General features: G+C 36.9%; 1 protein-coding gene across 1 annotated transcript; it reads right to left on the minus strand.

The window, feature by feature from the left end:
* Positions 1 to 3,907: 3,907 nt before the first annotated feature.
* Positions 3,908 to 20,769, minus strand: LOC139716785 (sodium/glucose cotransporter 4-like). The gene is made up of 14 exons (XM_071628317.1): positions 20,683 to 20,769; positions 18,013 to 18,084; positions 17,467 to 17,571; positions 16,600 to 16,659; positions 15,912 to 16,016; positions 13,723 to 13,909; positions 12,664 to 12,875; positions 12,018 to 12,153; positions 9,090 to 9,197; positions 8,374 to 8,524; positions 6,937 to 7,105; positions 5,970 to 6,185; positions 5,165 to 5,291; positions 3,908 to 4,119 (listed from the first exon to the last, which is right to left on the minus strand). The coding sequence occupies exons 1-14, from the start codon at positions 20,767 to 20,769 to the stop codon at positions 3,908 to 3,910; spliced, it is 1,947 nt and encodes a 648-aa protein (XP_071484418.1).
* Positions 20,770 to 24,769: the final 4,000 nt, after the last annotated feature.

Here is a 24,769-nt window from a genome sequence, read left to right on the forward strand (position 1 = left end):
CTCTCCCTCCCATTCTCTCTCTCCCCTCTCTCTCTCTCTCTCTCGCTCTCTCTCTCTCTCTCTATTGCCTTTTCTATTTTGATGCAGTCAGAGAGCCTTGTACCGTTATCCCTCGTTTCATTGCGGGACATTTTTGTATATAGAGACACGTGTTGCTTATAAAATTTTCTGAACTGCTAAGTTTTCAGAACACAAGTAGAAGTCCGTAATATTAATAACATAATACTAATACTAATAATAATAATAATAATAATAATAATAATAATAACAATGATAATAATACTTATCATTATTGTTATTACTATTATCATTATTATCATTATTATCGTTATCATTCATAACGTCTCAGTTATCAAGGGTAGCCTCTTCAGTGTTGCCACTTCTCTACCAGAGGTCCGTGCCATTACTATTACCCTAGCATTGCCAGGTAACCATTTATACACCTGGGTAGAGTGGGAAATGGTGAGTTCAAAAAACATCTTGTCCACGGACGTAAGCACTGGGGCGGGAATCGAACTTGGGTTCCCAGATTGGGAGTCGGGAGTCTTATCCACTAATAGTATGTTACAGCGCCCCATCCTTTATGTTTAATTTTTCTTTCTTCCTTCCCTTCTGCCTCTCTGCCTATTATTTCGTTTACTGCTTCTTCTTTTCGTTCTCTCTTCACTCTTCGTTGTTAGATAAGTCGTCAAACAGCCAGTGTTTTACTTATTATTCTTTCAGTCACTATAGGATTTCTATGGAATAAACAATGTCACCAGAATTTGAGTATGGTAATTTCTAAATGGTAAACAGACTGCATGCTCCACATCTAAGAAAATAAAGGAGGTATTTCCAAAGAGATCAAACGGTATGGCTTAAAGCCATATCTCAGTCTTGTCAGTGTAGTCTATGAGTCATAAGATTTATTCCATTCACACATTACATGCATTATACAGAACTTTTCTATATACAGATACATATCTTGTTCAACAATCTCATTATGATTTAACCTTGAAATTATGATGGTCATCAATACTACAAACACAAAAGCGAACCAATGATCCGAATAGAATGAGTGACGACACCGATTTTAAATCAATCACAACTTTCACATGAGTTTAGATTGAGTTACAAATCCTAAATTAATCAATTTCACATTATGTACAAATTTATCAATTTCAAATGACGTAACATTTTTCATATTGTAAGTTGTAGTTCTAAAAATGTCACAAAAGTTGCAAATGCGGTTGTGGTAGAACAGGTGAAAGAGACTCCAAAAGTATACCTAATCTGTGTCCAGTCATATATAGGAAATGTATATGCATTGTTAACAATATGTACATATATATATAATATGCACATAACAAGATTAATTGAACATTATCTGTTAGACTCTGATAAAATACACATTTTGTTTTGTGCCAATGAAATAATAAAAAGTAACATTCAAGGTAGTTTATTTCGCGTTAATCACGTATATTTGTAGCAATTCGACCTAGTAAAACGTAAGGATGCTGAATACATCACCTTAACGGCATTTCTCAATAGCTTCCACTTACTCTTTTCTAAGAGATTTATAAAATATAATCTGTGTGCAGACTTCTTATTATGTCCCAGCAGTCACGACCCGTTTTCTTGCACAATGCACATTTACCTGACGAATACGCCTAGCTATTGAAAAGCAATCGTTTGATGAGCAAAAAACAGCCGGCGACTATCGTTCAGTTGAAATACTGCAGATGTCTCTTTTCATTAGACATTGATTTGTTTCATCAATACAGTTTCAAAGAAAAGTGCTTCCTACTCATCTACGAGAACTATGAAAACAACTAAAAGGAGAAATTAAGAAGTCGCATTTAGTCAAAATAGAAAGAAAAAGTTGAACTTACTTGGTTGGTGAGAAACTTATAAGAAGGTGTTTTACGGGAGGTGATAATAGACATTGATATCTGCATTGCTTTAATAAGATTTTGAAATCATAGTATTTCCATTTCGCTCCTATATTATGCTGAATATCTTTGAGAAAGTGATGGACACTTTATTTGGTTAACTTGTCATGACTGTTTACCGTTTGTTTACACATCAGTTTCATGCTTTGATAGCAAACGCACTGAAGATGTATAGAACTGAATTGAGTATATGAATATAAGAACGACCCAAGTCCAGGGAAGACCATTTCGAGTAAACTAAAAAAAAACCTTAACATCTTTTCTATTTGTCCAATAATATTCTATTTAACTGTGATGGGAAGGCAGCATTGTATATACAAATTAGAACATATATCATAATGACAATTAACATTTACATTAATTGTGGAGAGGCCATTTTGTGTGGTGGACTTGGGTCGTTCTTTGATTCATATGGACTTGGGTCGTTCCTTGATTCATCGCGGTATACTTGATATTGTGCTATAGAGATGAGAGAAGGATGAGAGAGGGCGCTATTATATGAATGTAAGAAAGACCCAAGTCCTTCATTCTTACATTAATAGAAAATTAAACTATTCATTTCAGGCACTTCCGGGGGTAATTAGGATTTATCATTTATACACAAGATGAGTCCATGCATAAGCTACAATTTTCCATGTCAAACTGAATTTGGCCAAAAATTGGACTTGGGTCGTTCTTATATTCAGGTCTTCAATTGGATACGATGAAACAAACTACGAGTAGTAAGCACATGATGTGTTTGACTGTTTGTTTGCTTTTAGAGCCTTTGTGGGATACACCAAGCTGCAAAATAGTCTGCTTCTTGCATGCTCTGTTGCAAGTCACATCTAACGAAAGAGGGCGTTAGTGCATTGCACACCGAGCTCAGAATTGACCACACGGTCCTTTTTCAACTCCGTGTGCAGTAATCGCGCAAACGGTTATGTGATAGACATGAGAAAACACGCACATGACACTATTTTTACCAGTCACTTATAATACCGATTCGTTAATTTATAGCCCCAAACACAAATAACACTGTCCTTGAAGTAGTCCATCATGATAACAATAATGTACATCTGAGGTATTAGTTGGCTTCATAATGTCCTTAGAATGTTCCTTTTATTGTAAGAATAAAAAGCCTGATCTTCTATGCAAGGAGGCTACGCCAGAAACGTTACTTCAAAGTGATTATGTTAATTATATCAGATCTTTTAAGGGATTGATGAGATATTCCTGAACAATCGATATGTGAACAAGGCTATAAAATACACTCAACCAGGTATGTGGAAATATCATGTAAAATCATGAAAGAAAGACGAAAAAAAAAAAACAATCCACGTGAACGACGAGATTAAAACATGAAAGTAGAAGCGGCTCATTGTTACAAAATAACAAGAATTTGTGACCAAATTGGTGAAAAATGTACGAGGTACAACAAAAAAATAATGTCCCGTCTTGCCCAAGGTAATTATATGACATGATAAAATGTTGTTAAGGCATTTTCGATCTCACTTAGGACATGGGTGCACAGAATTCGTCAAACAAACTAAAAATTAAAGTTTCTTTTTGTGGCCATTTCCTTTTCATGGACGGTAGGTAGGGAATCAGCCACAAACTAATTCTGAATTGTGACTAAAACGTTCTATTTACTGTTTTTCTTCCGTTTTATCCCAATGAACACCACTACTGAGTAATCTTTGGTTTTCATCTTCAAGACATCCCCATACTTCCTATGTCAATTCCGGTCTGTTTCGACTGATCTCCTAATAACATCACTCATCCAGCAGGTTGATTTCAGGAGGGAGTATGCCTTTTTGGACTATAAACTATATAACTCTTCATTAGTCATAGCGAGTCGTACTCTCTTGGTTTCGTCCGATTATTCATATTGTGTGGTTTTTGTTTATTGTTGCAGCTTCTTGTTTTTAAAGGGGATAGACCCTCTTTCGATCAGGGCAAACCATGACGTCATAGTTACGATGTTTCAGCTCTCACTAGGCAAAGTAGCCGAAGAGGAATACGCATACTCCTGCCAGGAGGATACCATTCACAGCGGCGAAGGTGGACACCCTGGGATCCTCATCAGCCGGCATCTTACGGGAGCGCTTCTCCTCCTCCTCCTGTTCATCTGGGTCCATTGGTGAGCCACTGATACCACACATGATGTTCCATGCCTTCCACTTCCAGCCAGTTCGAGCCTGGGCCTCTGTTGAAGATGATAACAAAGAAAGAAGGAAAGAAAGAGAGAAAGAAAGAAAGAAAGAAAGAAAGAAAGAAAGAAAGAAAGAAAGAAAAAGAAGAAGAAGAAGAAGACGAAGAAGATGATGATGATGATGAAGAAGAAAAAAAAGAAGGAGGAGGAGAAGAAGGAAATAACTGGTTGTCAGAAACATCGAATTTATTAATTTACTTTATCATCATCTGCGGGTTTTTTTCTTTTTTTTCCCAGAGTTTCTGTACGCCCTCTACCGTCTTACCTGACTCTATGACACTTTGATTGCGCAGTTATGAGCAAACAGATAGTTGAAGGGGATTCTTGATTTGTCCCGTACCGTTCAAAAAACAGACCTACTCGAGGGGGAGGGGTATCTCTAACTCCAACCATTGTCGTGAATATGGTGCATAAAACATTTATAGATACAATCAGCAGGAGGAAAAAACAAAGAAGCAAACAAACAAACAAACAAACAAACAAACAGCCAAACTACGCATCAACTGGACAGCCAATCCAACAGTTCACCTGTAATTTAACCTGTAGTTAAGAAATATCTGTGATAATATTATTGTCGCCCGGAATGAAGATTGATATTCATTTCCATAAGTCAAATTGCCTGCAACAGTATAATGCAGACATCAGTTGATAAAGGTTTCCCTCGATCTCTTAATACTAATGGAACAATGATAATGGTATTGCTGTTGTATTGTATATTTTCTCTTTCGTCCCTATAGTTTGTTTTGATCCAAATGTTAACATCAACGTTTTCTAGACAGTAAACTAAGTGATTTATACAAAAAGATCATAAAAAACACAAGACCTCTGACCCCGAAAGCAAAAAACGGAAACAAAAGAGAAATGCCTAAAACCGTGCTTAGATTGAACCTTTAGAATATTTATTGGTACATGATATGGGATTTCGAAGTTTTTGTACATGTCCCATTAGATACGATACCTGCTAGCAGTAAATGAATTGCATACTAGTAATCTTTATTGTCAAAACTTTGTTACTGGTAAGAAATATCGCAGTCCTTACTGATGGCATTTTGCTTGGCGCGCTCCTCCCTCAAGATTTCGTTCTTTTTCTTTTTCTCCTCCACCTCTTCTGACATGGGCACGCGTTGTAGCTTGGAGTGTCTTGTCCACCATGTAAGACGGATCAGCTGCAAAATACGAAGACGCAAAATGTCGCTCAGAAATAAGGTGTGAAACGAAATTATGGTAAACTCTGAACAACGTGTAATTCGGCTGCTTCATGATAGAGCTATGAAGCTCTTTCTCTCTCTCTTTCTCTCTCTCTCTCTCTCAAAAAAAGTGCTGTCGTGGTGAGGATGGTTGACACGGATCGTCAGCAATATTGTAAACACGATTATCAGACAACTTTGATTTTAATACATGGAGAGTTGGTAATTTCTTACAGCTTGTGAGTGAAGTATAGGCAGAAGAACTGAACGCTATTCAAATGCCCTATGAAGAAGCCTCAGAAATAGTTCACTACACTCTGTGTAGTGACGCGAATCAAAATCAATTAAATCTTTATTTTTATATGGAAATTCTTTACAATGACAGCGAAGTAATATATTTTTCATTCCTATCCTTTATCAAAGACAAAGCTATAATTTTTCTTTGCCGTGCGGGATAACGACTCCAGCAATAAATACAGACAGGCAATTACTTCATTTCATCATTCATTTAGATTATTTCCATATCCATAAACAAAAAAAAAGCAAAATACAGTTAACGACTGGTATACGTGGAGGGTGAATAATAATGACAAAGAGAGTGAAAATGGAAAGAATTAAACAGTAAAGAAAAGAGTGATTCTAACGTGCATCACCCACCTTCTCTGGCGGGATGGGCTCACGTATCATGCTTATTACGCCGACTAAAATGAGTGAAAATCCGTAGAGGAACGCTGCGAAATGCAAAAAGTGGAAATTCCGGACAATGTTTGGCCTGTTGTCTTCCTGGCCACAAGAGGGCACCCCATAGACGAAATCCAAGATGGAACGGGTGAGACCAACAAGGAATCCTATGACCAGACCCCAGAAAGCGCCCTAAGGAGAGTAGAGATTACGTAATAAGACGCTGAAATCCTTTTTAAACAAGTCCATTGATTAACATGTTGACAGGGGTATCTTTTTGATTAATATTACAGGTCTACTTATAATCATATCCACTCAATGATGATGTCTTTCGCATGTATGCTATCATGATTGTGCTAATAGAGGGATCAAACAATGTGTGCTACGACAACATGTTGATTGAAGACTGATTCAATGAACCATTGATGACAATGAAAAAAAAAAACTAGATCGCTGTCATACTACCTGTTATTCTGACTGTGACGGCTGTGCTAACTATATACAGCATCATCAGATGAAATTGAACTCCTTGGTATTAGAGACGTATCCTTACGTGAAAGCTGAACTAGAAATTATCTGGCTGTAAGCCTTTGAAATGCCTTTCTTATTAATTACCGAGGAAACAGAATGCAACAGTGTCCAACATTCAACAAGTGCGCAATCTATCCATATTCTTACTTTATCCCATGTGTTACTGAAGCATCTCAACAGGATGCCAGAATTGACTCTTTCATACAGTATAATCGCACATTCTTTCCCACTTTTCCACTTTGCCAATCATAAAGATCATAATAATTTTCGTACTCTAAATTCCAATTGCTTGCAAAATAGTAACGTTCACAAATAATAATAAAAAAAGATTGCCAAAAATATCGACTTTACTGTTGATACCATTACTTTTCGTTTGATTGTGAACAAAAATGAAAGAAAAAAAGATTCTTACAAATTCGTTAGTTCTCTCCCAGAAGATGCCCATCGTGAATACGGCGAAGACAGCCGGTGAGAGATAGGAGAGAATGGACTGAACGTACACAAAGAGTTCCCCGGACCCGTACGCCTGGATGACCGGAATCCACAGCACACCGACCACAACCAGCACCAGTGTACAAAATCTGTGTCAAGACGGAGAATTCAAGCTTTGTGTTTCTTGAACTATTTAATAATTCTAATCTACAACAAATTGTCAATTAATGACAGAGCCAATGAGTACTGATTTTCTTTAATAATGTTGCTTTTAACCCGTTGAAGTCCACTCACACGGAGAATACTTGGATAGGCTTATGAGCCTTTTGGAGACAAAATCATCTAGTCCTCATCGGGTTAACGAAGCAATTTCAATGGATTACTGTTGCCCCTCCCTCCCCCCGACCCCCCCCCCCCCCCCCCCAAAAAAAAAAAGGAAGCTATATTTGTATTTCTTTTGAAATAGAACGAAAGGAAATGAAAGGAAATGAATAATTCACATATCCGTGATAATCATTACCATACACATCATCAAACTCTCTCTCAAACTCTCTCTCTCTCCCTCACACACACACACACACACACACACACATACAAAGCGGATAGCGAAGAATGAAACATTTAACTCTCTGCGTGCCATATTTACTTCTTGTACATAATGTATTTATGTGTGAAATGTGTGCACATTGGCCCCTGGGCCTTTGGCAAAGAAAAAGTTAAGGGGAGAATACATGACAATGAAAAAAAGTTTGAAATATCTCATTCACTTACTGTACTCAGTGCATAACCAACCAGAAGACATTCCACTCTGAAATTATATCAATTAGAACTTTACTATAGCCACACTGCAAAAAGTCCGGTGTTAAATATGAAACACCGAGCTGGTGTTAAATTTCCGGTGCTCATTCATGGTGTTAGATTAACACCTTCGGGTGTCATTTCAAAATATAAAATTGTTTTTTGAATAGTTTCTTAGTTACTGCACAACTTGTTAATTTTGAACTTCAACAAGAAGATAAAGAATTTTCCGATAAAGAACTTGATTTTTGAAAAAAATGCGTAAACACATGTACACCACACTACACCAGTTGGTGTGGTCTCCTATTGAAGCTGGACGGGTGTTATACCATTGAAATTAATACCACCAATATCAAATCAACACCATGCGGTGTCATTATTGAGTTAAATCTAGCGCAGTGTCAAAAATATCACCAGCCACAGTGTCACCACGAAGTGTCAGATGAACACTTTTTAACACCGTCACAATACATTTTCTACACCTGTGGGTGTGGTCCTCTATTGAAGCTTGATCGGTGTTAGATTTAACACCCATGGTGTTAAATCTAACACCGGTGTTTTTACAGTGCAGCAGGTCTGTATCTGCCTCTCTGTAACGCACTGAAATTACATTACTTACTTTCCAACAATAACAAGCTCGAGTTCGGTAGACATCGGCCTCAGCTTGTACCAGATGTCGATGACGAACATAGAACTGGATGCATTGAAGATGGAGGTCAGTGAACTGATCATGGCGGCCAACATGGCGGCCAACATCAGACCCTTTACGCCTGTTGTTGTTTGTTGGTTTGATTGTAGACGATCGAGATTTAAATGAAAAAAAAAGTGGAATGAGAAAGATTACGCCAAGCTTATAATTGATTGAAAAACATGCAAACTTGTGCAGAATGAATAGTCACACCCATCTTTCTCCCTTAACAAAAATCGAAGCAATTATCTCTGTGTCTGTTATCATCATTTGAAATATAACAACAACAACAACAACAACAAAAAGCCTCAACTCCATGGTTCTCAACTGCATGGATTCCGATCTTGTACGACTGCATTTCAGCTTCTCCTTCATGGAACCTTTAAACTCGCAAATGAAAATCCCATTGTAAAGAAAGTATAAACATCACAAAATATTCATGTCATTTAAATTATGTCATATCAACGACATTACATACAGCACCTTTAATACGCACACTTACATTAATTTGATTCCCATCATCACGTACTTCTATCTGACACTACAAATACACGCATACCTTTTACGCTTCAACACTACCATGGCAACTAATGACGATTATAACTATAGTCGAATAATACTGCGTTTGTCAGGCGAGTCCAACCTACCGGTAGGCATCAATTCGACCACAAGCTTCGGGTAGGCGATGTCCGAACAGCCCGCTGGGTTCCCACAGGCTCGGTCGCATATTTCAGGCACCACGCATGCTATCTCATCTGGGTGATTAATTTGTTGACAAGACATTCGGTTTCGAGTGGCAGAAATTAGCAGAATTAGGCTTCCACACACATCAGTAACACTCATCAATGTCATGCACATCATCAGCGAGAAAAAAAAACCGCATCGCGTTCAAAATTTTACATTAAGTTAAAGAATTAAATTGCAGTGAAAGTTGCCAATATCTGCTTGCTACTTTGATAGTGAAAAGATGCTGTTATTGTTTTGATGAGGAACAATGGTGATAATTGAAAATAGATTCTGCAGACGCAATGTTATTTTGGTTGCAAATATTTTTTGATTTGAAATGAAATTAAGGGGGGGGGGGACAAATGCCATCACGAAGTAAATGTTGTTACTGCTATGAAGACGTTTCTTCTTCTTCTTCTTCTTCTATCATAACGAAATACCTCTTTTTAGAATTCCAAATCATTCGGTGCAATACAAACTACAACATGACATATTCCGTTAGACTTGCTGTTGAGCAAGCATTTCATATTAAATGACAATGCCATAGAAAAGGAACAGTACGTGAATGATTACGTTCTGAAACTTCTATGTACAGACTGAGGAATGTTGACAATTTTGCGATTCACTTTTCGTTTTGTATCTCTTGTTTCTTTGATTGAAACTAGTCAAACAATGTGATTGTTTTACGTATATTTATTTAATGTTCTAATATCTCGTTTCATTCCTTGCTGGATGGAAAAAAAAAATTTAACTGAATTGAACTGAACTGAATTGAATTGAATTGATTTGAAAAGGAATTGCTCAGAAGAAAGTCGGTCCTAATATTCACAGCAGTAATGAATCTTATAAATTCTATCATTGATATGAAAATTGTTAGAATGTCATCGTCATCATCATCCCTATCACTACGGCGTCATCCCATGAGATCGACACCCATGACTCATGCAACCACGAGTCATACAGTTCACGAGTCTTACAGCCCACGAGTTATACAGCCCACGACTCATACAGCCCGTGAGTTCGACACTATGTAAACTAGAGAGGGGCCGTCAAAGGCGGCAGACCCACGCCTAAGTACAAAGTCGGGGTAAACATAATGTGCATTCGGTCATCTACCAGAATTCGGCCACTTAATTGCCAGTGTGCTTTATCACCAGCCAGTGAGTTCTACCAAAGATCGTACACTGAAGTGTACGATCTTTGGTTCTACAGTCACATCACACGCAAATCACATAATTACACATACGGTATTAACACTCATTCACGTACAGGAAAGTCCTTAAGTCTCCTCCAAAAATCCATCGAAAATCCCAAATTCCACCGTCAAAAGTGCAGAATCGGAACTTTTCCAAGCGCGCGCGAATTAAGTCCAGTTTTAAGAGTATTGTCTACGCGACGGGTCGCGGAAAAAGCGCTAAAAATCGAGAAATACGCCGTTTTCTTGCGGGATATTTTGATTATAGCAAGCCGAGAGTGTGATGATATCAAAGGTCGTATGAGTGTACGATCTTTGATGGTATCCACAAAAGCAAAAAAGAAAAACAAAATTTACGTACCCCCTAGGCAATTACCCCTATGATTAGTGTCTACGGGAATTATTCAATGGAAGGGTTGAATGCAAATGTCTACTGCACCAGTGTTCGGCCACCAACGAGCGCCGCAACGTCCCCGGTGCAATTTTGCACCAACAGTGTAGAGCGCGATGCATTTTCAGCGGCCTTGCACACGCATTGACATTGAGCACGCATATCGTGCAGTGTGACTGCGACCGAGCAAAATGCTCCTCCAACGAAAAAAACAATCAATGTTAATTTGAAAAATCATCAAATATCAAAGGTCGTATGAGTGTACGATCTTTGATGGTATCCACAAAAGCAAAAAAGAAAAACAAAATTTACGTACCCCCTAGGCAATTACCCCTATGATTAGTGTCTACGGGAATTATTCAATGCAAGGGTTGAATGCAAATGTCTACTGCACCAGTATTCGGCCACCAACGAGCGCCGCAACGTCCCCGGTGCAATTTTGCACCAACAGTGTAGAGCGCGATGCATTTTCAGCGGCCTTGCACACGCATTGACATTGAGCACGCATATCGTGCAGTGTGACTGCGACCGAGCAAAATGCTCCTCCAACGAAAAAAACAATCAATGTTAATTTGAAAAATCATCAAAATACGGGCCAGTTTGTGATGACGGAGAACGAACTTTCATAAATCTAGAAGGACATAGTCCCTCAAATAGGCCTAAACGTAAATTTCGGAATTCTTACGAACATTTGAGCAGCGAAGTCGGATCGTTGGGGAGTTTATGTCTTCGTATGGTAGCGGAAAATCGCAAAGTGAGAAACGGGAAATTTTCGGAATGGTCACTATACCATGGGGTCAAAACTTCAAGGTCACACAGAATTTGCAAGGGTCAACCGATTATCACCAAAATCTAATCGATTCTTTCCTGTCATTATCCAAACATTCCCTGAACATTTCGTGCAAATCCGTTTACCCGTTCTCTTGTTATCTTGTACACAAACAAACAAACAAACAAACAAACAAAAAAACAAAAAAAAACAAACAAACAAACAAACAAACAAACAAACAAACAAACATACGGAACCCTTTACATAACCCCCTGCCGATTTTCATCGGCGTGGGTAAAAAGACCCCACGAGTTTGATATTGCAACACGGGGCTTGATGTGTCGGTCTCGTGGTTCTTGTTCTCTTCGTGTCGAACCTATGGGCTGTAAGACTCGTTGGTGTATGACTCATGGTAGGGGTGTGATTCATGACTCGTGGGTGTCGAACTCGTGACGTGCACCACGATCACCCTCGTCAACGATATGATCCTGTACCTGGCCAGAGAGTGCGACTGATCATTCCTGGCCAGACCATGAGGAACATGGGAAGCACCTTGAAGTACCCCGTCATGACACACGCCCCCTTGCTGTGATTTATGCTCTTAGCTGCAAGTGTCCTTTGGACGATAACCTGAGTGAGACATTAATGTGTCGTCGAGAAGAGTTAAAGCGAGAAGAAGATAATTGATACACCTCTGTTCTTTGCTTGAAACAATGTTGATAATAGTTTTAATCACAGAAACAATAAGAGATATATAACTTTAGATTTCAAACAGCCTTAATTATAACAACATACACAAATGCATTAAAGTTGATAATCACAGTATATCAAACTAGTTTAAATGAAATGAATATGTATATACAATTTGAGTACTATCTTTGGACGAAGAGCCCATTTTTGTCTCAGACCAAGCCCAAAAGAGCCACTGTCAAATTAAAGTGTGCAATTAAATGTTTTTATGCATAGGCCCTACTCTGTGCCTGAAAAAATAAAGACAACAAATCAAGCGTTAAATCTGTATGATCTGTTTGAAAAGGTATTTCTCTGAGAAGCTCTTGACGCAGAAGAATTTCATTTGCCATGAACACCGACAACGTATATTCGCAATGAAAATCAATTAAAAAGGACCAAAAATCGAACCTGGTTTGTGCACCAGTAGTAGAGTCCCAGAATGAAGACACCGAAGACCACTCCAGGCCACGGCATGTCGGAGGTCTGGGCGTTACGAAATATGTGCCAGGTCTCCTCAGTGGGAATGCCACACGTGGTGTTACCCCAGATCTGGGTAGTATTCGGAATGGCCGTCATGTAATTTAGCCGCAGGTTTCCAATACCACCAATTTCGCTTATGGCTATAAAGAAAAGACAACGAAGAAAACCTTAATGTGATTCTGTTATGGTATCAAAGTACCGAGAGAATGATAAATAAAGTTGACTATTAATGGCATTGTATAGCGTTATTGTTTCGACACGTCTATAATCTTTTAGAGCGTCCTTTTTAATTTTAATAGTTTCACAACTACGTTTGTCGAGTTTAAGTTTAGTGTTCTCCTCATTTATCTCTAACTTGAAATCACTACACTCCCTAGAATGATACCATGGTTTGTTGATTTGAATGAAGTTATAACAAGTTATAACATAATCTAATTTCATATCTTTTCCAAATCCGTTTTCAAAATGAAAGGACACGCATGCGTTTATAAGAACTAATCATTATCATTATACTATATCATTACAATTATAATCAAATTATTGACAGAAAATGAAGTTCAACATTACTGTCATGACATATAGAATAGAATGGAATAGATCGATGTCGTAGATCAGGTTTATTGCCATCAAAATAGACAGACGGGTGAAAAGTTCGAAGACTAATCATTCCCGTTTACAAAATGCACGATATAGTACATCTAGGTATCTTTTACAAGACAGAGTATATCATTATTGACAAGGAATGATCAATAATAATGAAGCAACAGCTGCATACAGACACACACACACACACACACCCACACACACACACACAGAAAAATATAGGCACACAACTAACTACAAAACATGTCATGCAAAGGACTTATCAATTCCAGAATACCGTATACAAGAAAAAAAGATTTTTATCCATAGATTATCATTAAAAGACTATTACTAAAAAAAATTACAAAAAAAAAAAACAAACGTTAACGTGGACTACAAACCCACCGAGTCCCATGAGCACGAAGGCGCCGATCATGACGACGACGGCCTGGAGAGCATCGGTGAAGATGACGGCCTTGAGGCCACCGGCCACGGTGTAGATTGCCGTGAGGACGAGGAGAACGATGACTGAGGTGTAGATGTTCCAGCCCAGGGCTTGCTGAATCACGATGGACCCGGCGTACATCTCTCCCTATGGTGACAGATGGCAGGCAACATGATATATCAAAGGCCTGGGGTGTTACAGTTTCGATTGAGATGGGGCTTCGGGTTTTCAACTTTTTTAATGATGACTTTTTTTTTTAGATGATGAGAAACGTTGATTAAACATAAAAGAGCATGTAATTCTCAGAGGAATTCAAAGTTTATTTGATGAAAATCGGTTTTGAAATGGCCATGATATCCAAACCAAACATTACCAAAGTAATCCTAATAAAAGGTGGGATCCACTTATTATTAGGATCGCTTTGTTTTATTTTGTTTCTGGATATATCAGCCATTTCAAAACGATTTTAGAATTGTATGCTCCTAAGCATTTAATTTAATGGTTTCTAAGTACCTTGCAGAAAGTTTAAAGGTGAATCCTCGCCTCAACCAATACTATACCATCCCTTTCATGTGTGTCATCGTGGTTATGAAGTCTCCAAGGACCACAGTAGTCATTGTGCCATAAACATTCTTAATATCGTAATTACTTTGATTGTAATTACTATGGATCTGATTATATCGTTAACGATAAGATAAAGACAGTTTTTAACACATCGCTGAAGATAGTAAACCTGCTATTATTCTTGGTCTCAATCTAGTTCACACTTATACTTATTACAACCATTACATTTGATGATCTCAGCTAAGAACATACTAGCTGTATTTTTTTTTTCGTTAGAACAATTACCTCTGAGTTTGACTGTTGTATTATCATAATATTTCTCATACTAGACATAAATTATGTCGCAACGACACCTACACATGAAATAACAGCTGGCATGAAACACGCAGGTCCAATCGAAGGCACGCTTTCTTTCTTTCGGAGAAAAGGCATTCTTCGAGTCTACACGACAGCAAAATATCATACTGACCATTATTTTAAATCTAATATCATACAGCTAATAGCGAACTTTAGATATGTGACGCTGATCCTATACGACGCGTCTATATCAACTGAAAACAAAACAAACAAAAACAAAAAATAACAACAACACAACAATGGCAAGAAACAAACACAAGAAGCATGTGTCATACACTCGCACGAGCCTGCTGTTTCTATTGTCCAACCAGGGAGGAAACATGGATCTAAAGCTCGCTAAAGTGAGTGAGGCACACATTTTTGTCCGTAAATAGAATAATGCAAATAACAGTAAGCTTTGCTGATGTAATTTCTGCCACTGTGAATTGAAAGCAAAAAAAAAGTTATTTACTGTTGAACGGCAAAGCAATGAAGTCAACGCTACATCGATGAAGAAGAATAGACAGGAAGAGAAATTCAAAGAAACCTAAAGTGGAAATCGTTGCAATAATATAAATAAAACATGTATGAGTAATATTATGGATTAGTATATTTGGTATTAATGATTTTATATCATTAGCCACTTCCTGTTCCGTGCATTTGGAAGAACCTGCCAGATGTCTTTCCTCTCTCCCGTTCTTCATCCCATCCTCTTCTCTCAACACCCGTACCGATTTTCGTTGTATTGTTGCGTTATTATATGCCAGTTTTTTGTTTTTTTGTTTTTTTTCAATACTCTCGTCTCTGCTGGATTTACACACTTTATCACTTTTATCAACCCCTCTGCATTAAATTTATGTATATATTCATTTTTAATTTGGTTAATAGTCTGGGTCTGGGTTTGGTGACCACGCATTTCTTTTATTTTTATTTTTATTTTTATTTTATTTATTTATTTATTTATTTATTTTATTTATTATTATTATTTTTATTGGGGGGGGGGGGGGGGGTATGTGTAGGCCTACATTGTACGTTATAACCGCTGTGACCCACAATCTACAAGCTTTGCTTTTTAGTGAGTCCCCCTTATCCGTCTTCCAATCCATTCATCACCAAAATGCCTATCCCTGCAATCCCTATTAAAAATTCGCTTTGATGTACATTTTGCGTATATTACCTTATTGATTATGTTGAGACGGCGAAAAAGAAATAAACCTGAAACTTGAAAACTTGAAAAGTTGGCACTTACCGATAGCATGATGATGATTGCCACGATAAGGTTGATGATAGAAATAAACGTTTGGAGTCTATTTCCTCCAAATCGCAGCTTCAGGTATTCAGGCACAGTTGATATCTAACAATAAAGGATACAACATGAAATGGGCAGGTTTTGATAACTTATTGATTTTAAGTTGATATTGATAAGTTTATCGTATGGGTTTCTGACATATATACACCTCGAATTCATGTCACTTAATGATACATTATATATATATATATATATATATATATATACATATATATATATATACATATATATATATATACATATATATATATATGTATATATATATATATATATATATATATAAATCTAAAGAAGTTAGTAAAAACACGTTGAGCCAGATAATAGTAGTAGTCTGTATAGTAAGTTATTATGATAATTATAGTGTTAGTTGGCGTAATAATTGAATCAATTGATTTACGTCAGTTTCTTGTATGGCCAGTAGATCAACTTTCGTGATTTATTAAAATGATGAGTTGATCTCTTTTTTTTTTCATATACAATGTATCAATTTCAAATTTGTATTATCCTCATCACTACTCTTGTCATTATCATGTCAAAGATACCAATGAACATTAAAAGATAGGCCCAATAAAGGCCTCTTCATAATATTGTTTGTTTCATTCGTGTTCAGGTGAGTTTAGCTACTTACTTCAGCAGCAAAATATACCGGTGCAAATAAAAATCCCAGTGTTAACAATGCCATCAGAGCCTGAAAGGAGAACGACAAGGGACATAGACAACGATAGTCAATTTTATGTCTCCTTGTATATCTAAGGAAGAAGAAAGTGTCATTGCCTAACCTACGCTGGAATATGCATATCAAAACAAAAGCGTTTTTTTTTTAAAGCAAACACTTTGCACGGTTTGTTTCTATCAGCAACAATGTGAAAAATCGATTTCCTGATTTTTTTTCCCCAAAGTATTTGTAACTTTTTTAACAATAATTATGCACTATATCCTTTTATAGGGGATGGCTAGTACCTAATCAGTGGGAATCAGAGGGAATGCTGGGGGATGATTGTTCCAATCCTTGCGGATTAATTTAAGAGTACATTATATTTTATTGTTGAGTGAAAAGTATTTGCTTCAGAACGGTGTCATATTCAAGTAATGTGCAGTTTATTCCCCGTCACTGTACAGGCATGCTAACCTGGAAACACTAACTGCACATTACGTGAATATGAGACCATTCTGAAGCAAATTATTTTCACACAATAGATGTATAATGTACTCTAAAATGAATCCCACAAGGATTGGAACAATCATCCCCCGCATTACACTGATCAGTTACTACCCATCCCCTTTAAAGATACCATTTTGTTTTTGACATTTATACGACGCGATTTCGCCATGGTAACGTTCAGACGAGTCTAAAGTAAGATGAACTTTTTCTGATATTTACGATATTTTTCTAACATAAAATCTGCTTTCGCTTGACGTTCCAATAATAATAGGATAATAAATATATGGGGTTAATCATCGTTTTAAGATTGGATTCCTTGGACGAGTCTCTTACGTAATATTCATAGGAGACGACCGCATAACCGGAGATCGATGCTGTACCCGCCACGCCAATGAACGTCGAACTGCCGATATTCGTCACAGTTAGAGACAGTCCAACCTGATGATGAGGGATAAAAAGAAAAAAAAGAAATAAACTAACGAATATAGAAACATTGACATTCAAACCATCAAGCGGGATCTGGAGACATCGATATTCAAAGTTCTTCCTCTAGAATTGATACTTGTGTAGCCAAGTGTCTTAATTATACTACTTCGCGTGTGGTCGTCAAAATAAGACGTTTACTTCGGTTTTCTTTTTAATGTACATCGTGTTTAATTTGTCGTTCATACATAGTTGGAAGGATACTCAGAAATGGAATCACTCCGTTAATCGAGTGCCACCTCAGGTAACTAGGCTGTAAGCTGCACGATGTTTGATGTAGAGTAAACATTAGATGCAATAATCTTCGTATAAGCAGTAATTATACATTTTTAGTCAAGTTTACTTGATTATAGCTCATGCCATTAAAACTACAGAGCAGTTGCTTGAAGAACTCACCAACCACCATGACATTTCTCTTCCCGCCAGAAAGTAGCCACTCGTCGAGTCCTTTCCTCCTCCCCATGCCGCCTGTGAATAGTAATCCATTGAACGGTAGGTTAGACAAACTCTCAGGTTGAATAACGTTATCATCTGGAAATTTCTAACTTCAGAACATTATAAAAGGAAAGAAACAACTCTGTGTTGCAGCGAAACTGTTAAAAATTATGAAGTTGTAAGGCGTAATATGGATCTTTCATGCTCTCCCTCTATCTCTCTCTCATAAAATTTTCTGTCTCTTAACAGAAGTAGTACAAAGAAATACAAACGATTCCGAAGGAAACAGATCAAAAACAAATAAAACAACAAGAAGAAAACTACCCGATGCCTCTTATGGGACCATCTGCCTTTTCACACAGCCCATGTTATGATCGATCAGATTGCATTTAATATACAGGATATGTAGCCACCATTAATAAATATTAAGAGATAAAACCTACGTGTATATAGCATGGTTTTAATTATTTTGATGAGATCACACATCTTTCTGTGTAATATATGTGAAACTAGAAACTTAATATTACATTAAAAAGTCATGATTAAGTCACTCATTGACATTGAGAATTTGTGACTGCATTTTCTCTTGTGGGACAAACACCTTTTTTTCACAGAGGGGAATTTCCCTGTGCTTGTGAGATTGTAATCGTTAAACGCGTTATCCGTAACTATTCTTCTCCCAGACGAGATACAAAAGTGTAATGATATAACGCATACAAGAAAACAATTATATCTTTATAATTCATTACGAGAGCTATACATGTCTTATCATAATAGATTGGAAGTCCAAATGTTTTACACCCACTAGAACAATGTCTCGTAGCACTTACTGGTTGGAATTGTTCCACGTTTATAATTATTCACGCAATGCCATCGTTATGAAGCACTCTCTATTAGTTATTAACGAGCTTATTTGCCTAGAGATTATTCAGCTGCTTATCACCAGCTTTTTATCAAAATAAGCTGACACAGTTTTTATTCTCTAGAAAGACACATACAAAGACACACAATTCATGAACTGAAGGTTCATTGTCAAAAAAAGAAAATAGAGATTTACAGTTGATGTCACTTACAATGCTCGACTCATTTGAAGACAGATTAACAAGATTTATTACCTCCGTTCTCCAGAATGATCTCTAACAACTTTAGCTCATTTTTGAGTGCGTTATATAGCTCAAAGAAATACGCATGACATACAATTCGGCACGTAATGATAAACGGAAACATGCGTCTGATGTAACACAACTGACACTTTCATTTAAACCCACTAAAAATAAGAAATGTAAGGAGTAAAGAGTAACAGCTCTAAAAGAAAACGAAAGATTTAAGGTAGTGTGCTGACGTTTGAATGCAGTCAGTCAGTTAAAGTGAACCAGACCATTATATAGATGAATCTTGTCATTCTAGTTCATTGATTAAAATTGATACGCACTGCTTTTCCATATAAATCCTATATTCTCTATCTCGATAATCATGTCTGCATAATACTTAACAATATAGGAAGAGCCTACGACTGTTTTTAGATTCAGGAATTAGATTTTGGAATCTACACCCTACAAGCAATGGTTCTATGTAGATTCCTCATATTTAACATGTTTTATTGTCTCATAAGCTGTACTTGACAACTCATCCATGCCTTTGTATTGTGATGTTTATGTTTTATGTATTGTTTTGAAATGTGGAATATGGAACAATAAAAAATAAAACAAAAACAAAAACAAAACAAACTTGATAGCGCTATCGATTAGCTCAAATTCGGTCACAAGAAGTTATATTTGATCCGGCCTTGAGGGATTTAGAGCTAAAAACAAAGTAAGAACGAAAGAAAGAAAGAAACAAGCAAACACACAAACAAAATTGTGATTCTACCTGTTCCTCTGCAATGTTTCACCTTACAGAAAGTAGAAGCATTCTAAATATCTATAACCCGCCCCCTCCCATAGATACGCAGAGAAAGAGTATAACAGAATAATAGAGAATAGGAGATACATAAAAAAATACTCGTTTTAAAAGAAAAATTTGAGGGGCCATACACCAGTTTTGTGTAATAGAGATTTTAGATATCATTGAGTTTATATTAATTTGCGGGAAATACTAAGAAAAAAAGCCATGAAAAAAAAACAAAGAAGGGAAGAAAACAATGCTTGTAGTGAGCGGATGACAAAGGACAAAAAAAAAATGCTAGAATCCCAAACTACCAAAAACAGAGGAGGTGTTGCAACTATGTTGTGATACCCAGCATGATACCTAAACCGTATAAACATACTTAAAATATTAAAGTCATACGTGATAGAAAAGAGAGTAATATCTGTAATATCAATATCAATATTGAAAGAAGGATCATTCATATTTGTATCTAATTGATACTATTCAGGCGGTCTCACCATGATAATCTGGTTACTATAGTTCTTTCGTCGAGGAAAATGAACTCATTTTAATGGAATCAAACTGTGAGTTCAGTCAAGTTCAGTGCATGATTCAGAGTGGCATTGTGCGAATTTTTTAATGAATTAATTTAACGATATCTTTGTATAGAATCTTAAAAAAAGCAAACAATCACACCAACAAATCGAATATGAAATATTAACAAACAAGTACCAAATAATGTGGTTTAATTTCACCACCACTCACCCATAGTCCGAGAGAAAAGACGACCAAGAAGTGGATCACTATGACAACAACATCCCAAGCCTCCAAATTCGAGCTTGTATTACCCATTTTTCACACTATTCACGTATTTTCCCCTCCTTGATCGTCACCACTTTTTCTTTGATTAGTATCCGCTGGGACTGCTTAAAACAATCAAATTCCAGATAACCAGGTAAAATCCAAAACTCAATAAATAGTCTATCTGACCAAACATATACGAAGTGCTTTCTTTGTTAAGAACACAACTGAGCCGTATGATGCATCTAACAGTGCTTGATCCAATTGGCGTCCGCTACATTCTGTGGTGTGCCGCCTTCCTCGACGTCTTAAAATTGTTTTAAGTCATACTCGTTGGTTCTTGACTCTTAACCTGACAATTTGGTCTCTTCTAATTGTCGGCTAAGATAAGAAGGACAGAAAGCAGAACGCTGCCCATGTGATGCAGATAATAAGAAATTCTTCCTCTCTCTCTGTCTCTCTCTCTCTCTCTTTCTTACGCTCCTCTCTCATCTAGGCGGGACTGGTGAAGATGGGTCAACATCCAAAGTTCTAGGGTCCCTATCAAACCGAAGCACTCAAGTTACCTTTTATGTAAAGCGTTTAAATGCCGTCTGATTACACTCATAAAGATTAAGAGACCGTTTCTATCCAAGCGATTATCTAGGTTCATCTCACTTGAAAACGGCTACTCATTATTGGGTATCTTTGCTTTATTCCAAAACACTTTACGACGTTGACCCAATCCGAGTTAAGACAAGATCAATAAAAAGCACGCGTACCACGGCGTGCAATGCCATTACATGCAGTAATTATTATTACGAAACCCCATTTATTCAAAATTTGTGTGTATTAATGGTGCCAATGTTCATAGTATCCTTCCTATTTCTCTGTCACCTCTTATAATGGTATCACGCTTGTCACGCATGTTTTGCTCGTATGATGGTCATTAATGTGTTTGATATCACACATTTTCTTAACCAGCGTCAAAGAATCGTTCATGGCGTGTTTTGTTGTTGTTTTTTTTCTTTTGGACGCTATGAAAAAATTAGTCTAATATCAGAGCAGCTGAGGTATTTTACCACAAATGATAACGTAGGCCGCAACGAAGCAAAAATTCACCAATGAGATGCCGTTATTTCCCGATATGAACTCCAATTCACCATACTTATCAAACAAGGGACCACAAAGTGGAGCAAAACACATAAAGTCTCTTGCCCTGATCTGCCCTTTTGATAAGATTATTTTTGAAAAACGCAGACTCACTTGAAGCAACGCTTGTTGAAAATCCTGTTGATACAGTGCATCTTTGCATGCAGACGTCTAGATAACTTGGTCAAGAGAAGAAGACATTTCGTATAAAGTTCCATATTGCGCATAAGAAGAAAATGATCATTAATTTGTTTGTGATAACAGGTATTTTTGTTCTAAAATTACAGCGGTATTTTATAGTGCGACAAGTACCTGTGATGTAATGAGAATTCATGTAATCCTTTCAAATGTTGCTTGTCGGAGCATCCACCTGGTAGCCAGAATTGCTCATTCAAAGCCAATTAGTATCTGGTAATACTGATGTAGAAAGGTTGTTCATGGATTCAGTGTTAAACAATGAGATGGATGCTTAACAAAAAGTTATTTGACGGGCCCTCTCATCACAGGGTTTACGCATGTGCATTCTTTGTTTGAAAATGAAATTATGTATATTCCACATATATTGTTATTCCATTTAGTGCATACTAACTAAACCAAGTGAGAAAAAAAATGGAACGTCGTTTTGGAAACGAGCATGTGAGCCAAATACGAGATGGCTTAATGGTGCGTCTGGTTGTAAACCTTTTATCATATTATGATTGACTGAATGCATGTACTTCTGCATGTTCAACTGCTATCGACTGATGATGTCCAGTTTTGACAATCCCATTGTTTTGTTTAATGCAAAACAGGAGTACAAGATATGTGACAGCGCATCACAAAGGCAACAAAATGTCGTTCTCCCTGACTTTTACGTGAGGACGGAAAATAGGTGGAGTGAGTCATTATAATAGCCACCAATCTCCAGTTTCTCAAATTTTCTGAAAAAGCAATCCAAAGTTAGGCATCAAGTTACCAAATGGGAAATTGCGTTTTTGTGGTTTTCTTGCACATTTCTCTAGGAAGAATAGCTTGATTAGGTATGTCTGAGGCCTCTTCTGATTTCTTTACCCTTTACACACTCCGCACTTTTAACAGTGTATGATAATTATTGTTTAACAGATAGACAATGCTACTGCTTTCAAAATTAGTATCAATCAAGAACGAAGAATTCTTAGTAAGTGTAAAAATTGTCAGTTTAATCCGACAATTCTTTCAGTGTGGTTGTCAGAGATTTCTACTTCATTTTTGTTTGTCCCTTTCATTGCGCAGAGAACGGCCCAGTCTGATTAAGCTCTTGAATAAACCCTAGAGGTCAAAGTCTCCTTTCTCAGGAAAGACTTTTCCAGAGTGTGTACATTCTTCCCATAATGGGGGTAAGTTAAAAGTTATATTTTATATTATGCATGATTATATATCACATTATAATCGATTACATCAAAATATTGATTATAAACACACTGTGTTTTGAATTACACACAATTAAGCTTAAAGAGTTTGCTCGTTTGGAATCTGCCCTTAACCTAAAGTCAATGTCTGCCGACGTTTTGGTGGTTTTGTGACGCAGGGTCACTTATACTATGCACACCGTTCTTCATGGACATGGTATTGAAAATCCCTCCTTTTTTTTTTTTTTTTTTTTTTGCAAATGATTACCAGACAAAAATACTACATGCGAAACCCCGGTTTGATATCCAGTGATATACATGTAGTTTTTAATCTAATCAATAATTGTTCTTCCCTGGAAGATGTGTGTCTCTAGTGCAGTTTGCATTCTGTATTAAGATCACTACAAAGACTGGAACACTATGCAAGATAATAAAAAACAAAACCCAAACAAACCTGTATTTATATCTAACGATCAGCTGGAGGGATACGAATTTGCAAGAACTGGATCAACATATTTGAAGCGAAAGGACTGTCTTTACTAATAAACTTCTAACCTACACGTGAATTACTTGACATACAACAACTGAACGCATTCTGACACTAGTAGTATCACTATACTAAAACTAGGTACGCACTGATATCCCAAAATGCAGACACGAACACTTGACAACAAATGTGAGACAGAAACAGAAATCGAGAAGCATAAATTATCAGCACTCAATGCCAGTGGCTCTGAAGAAGCAAAACTTTTATTCAGACTGACATCTTTTAACACCTTGTACAAAGATTAATTGATATATATTTTCAAGAATGGATTAATGGAACCGAGCTATCTGAATTTTATATAATATCGTAATAATTGTTAACGTAGTGTTTTAGTAGCGTTTAGAGGGTAACCGGTTTTCTAGTTTGTGTCCCTTTTCCAGAAATGCAGGTGCAGAGATTTTAAACGTTATCAAGATTGAAATAAAAAAAGGAAAAAAATGAAATTTTCATGTACCCTATGACATAACTTTAAAGATGCCGTACTGAAATCATAAGAAAAAGAATGGCAGCACGCCAATGAAAGAGGCAAAGCAAGCAGTTTCAAGAGTAAAATGTTGACCAAATTCAACGTCATGATATGATATACTTTTCTAAGGGGCTAATAAAACTACCTAAAACTACCAATCTACTTCAAGAGTAAAACAGAACAACAAAGAATAAAGAAAAACGTAAATATTATACTATTAACATACATGCGTGGAAAATAAAAACACAAGTTTGTACAAATCATGTTTCCCGCTACATGCGTCAACTGTAAATACATAAGAGAAGAGAGCAAAAGGAAAGCAAACCGAACATAAGTATGCCTTCTTTTATGCAGACACGAATATCTGTTATTTACAAGTAATTGTGTTCTAAAGTCTGTATCATCACCAAAGCAATGACTGACGGTCAAAGTAGCCAATGGACATCCATAGCCACCTTCCTCCCAATCATCCCTGCAAAACACACATGACCACTACATTCTTAGAGACTTTGAGTACCATTCATTACGCAATCTTTTATG

The sequence above is a fragment of the Diadema antillarum genome, unplaced genomic scaffold, assembly GCF_040938485.1.
Source record: "Diadema antillarum isolate AM-2024a unplaced genomic scaffold, OU_Dant_1.0 scf00000070, whole genome shotgun sequence".
Lineage (NCBI taxonomy): Eukaryota > Metazoa > Echinodermata > Echinoidea > Diadematoida > Diadematidae > Diadema > Diadema antillarum.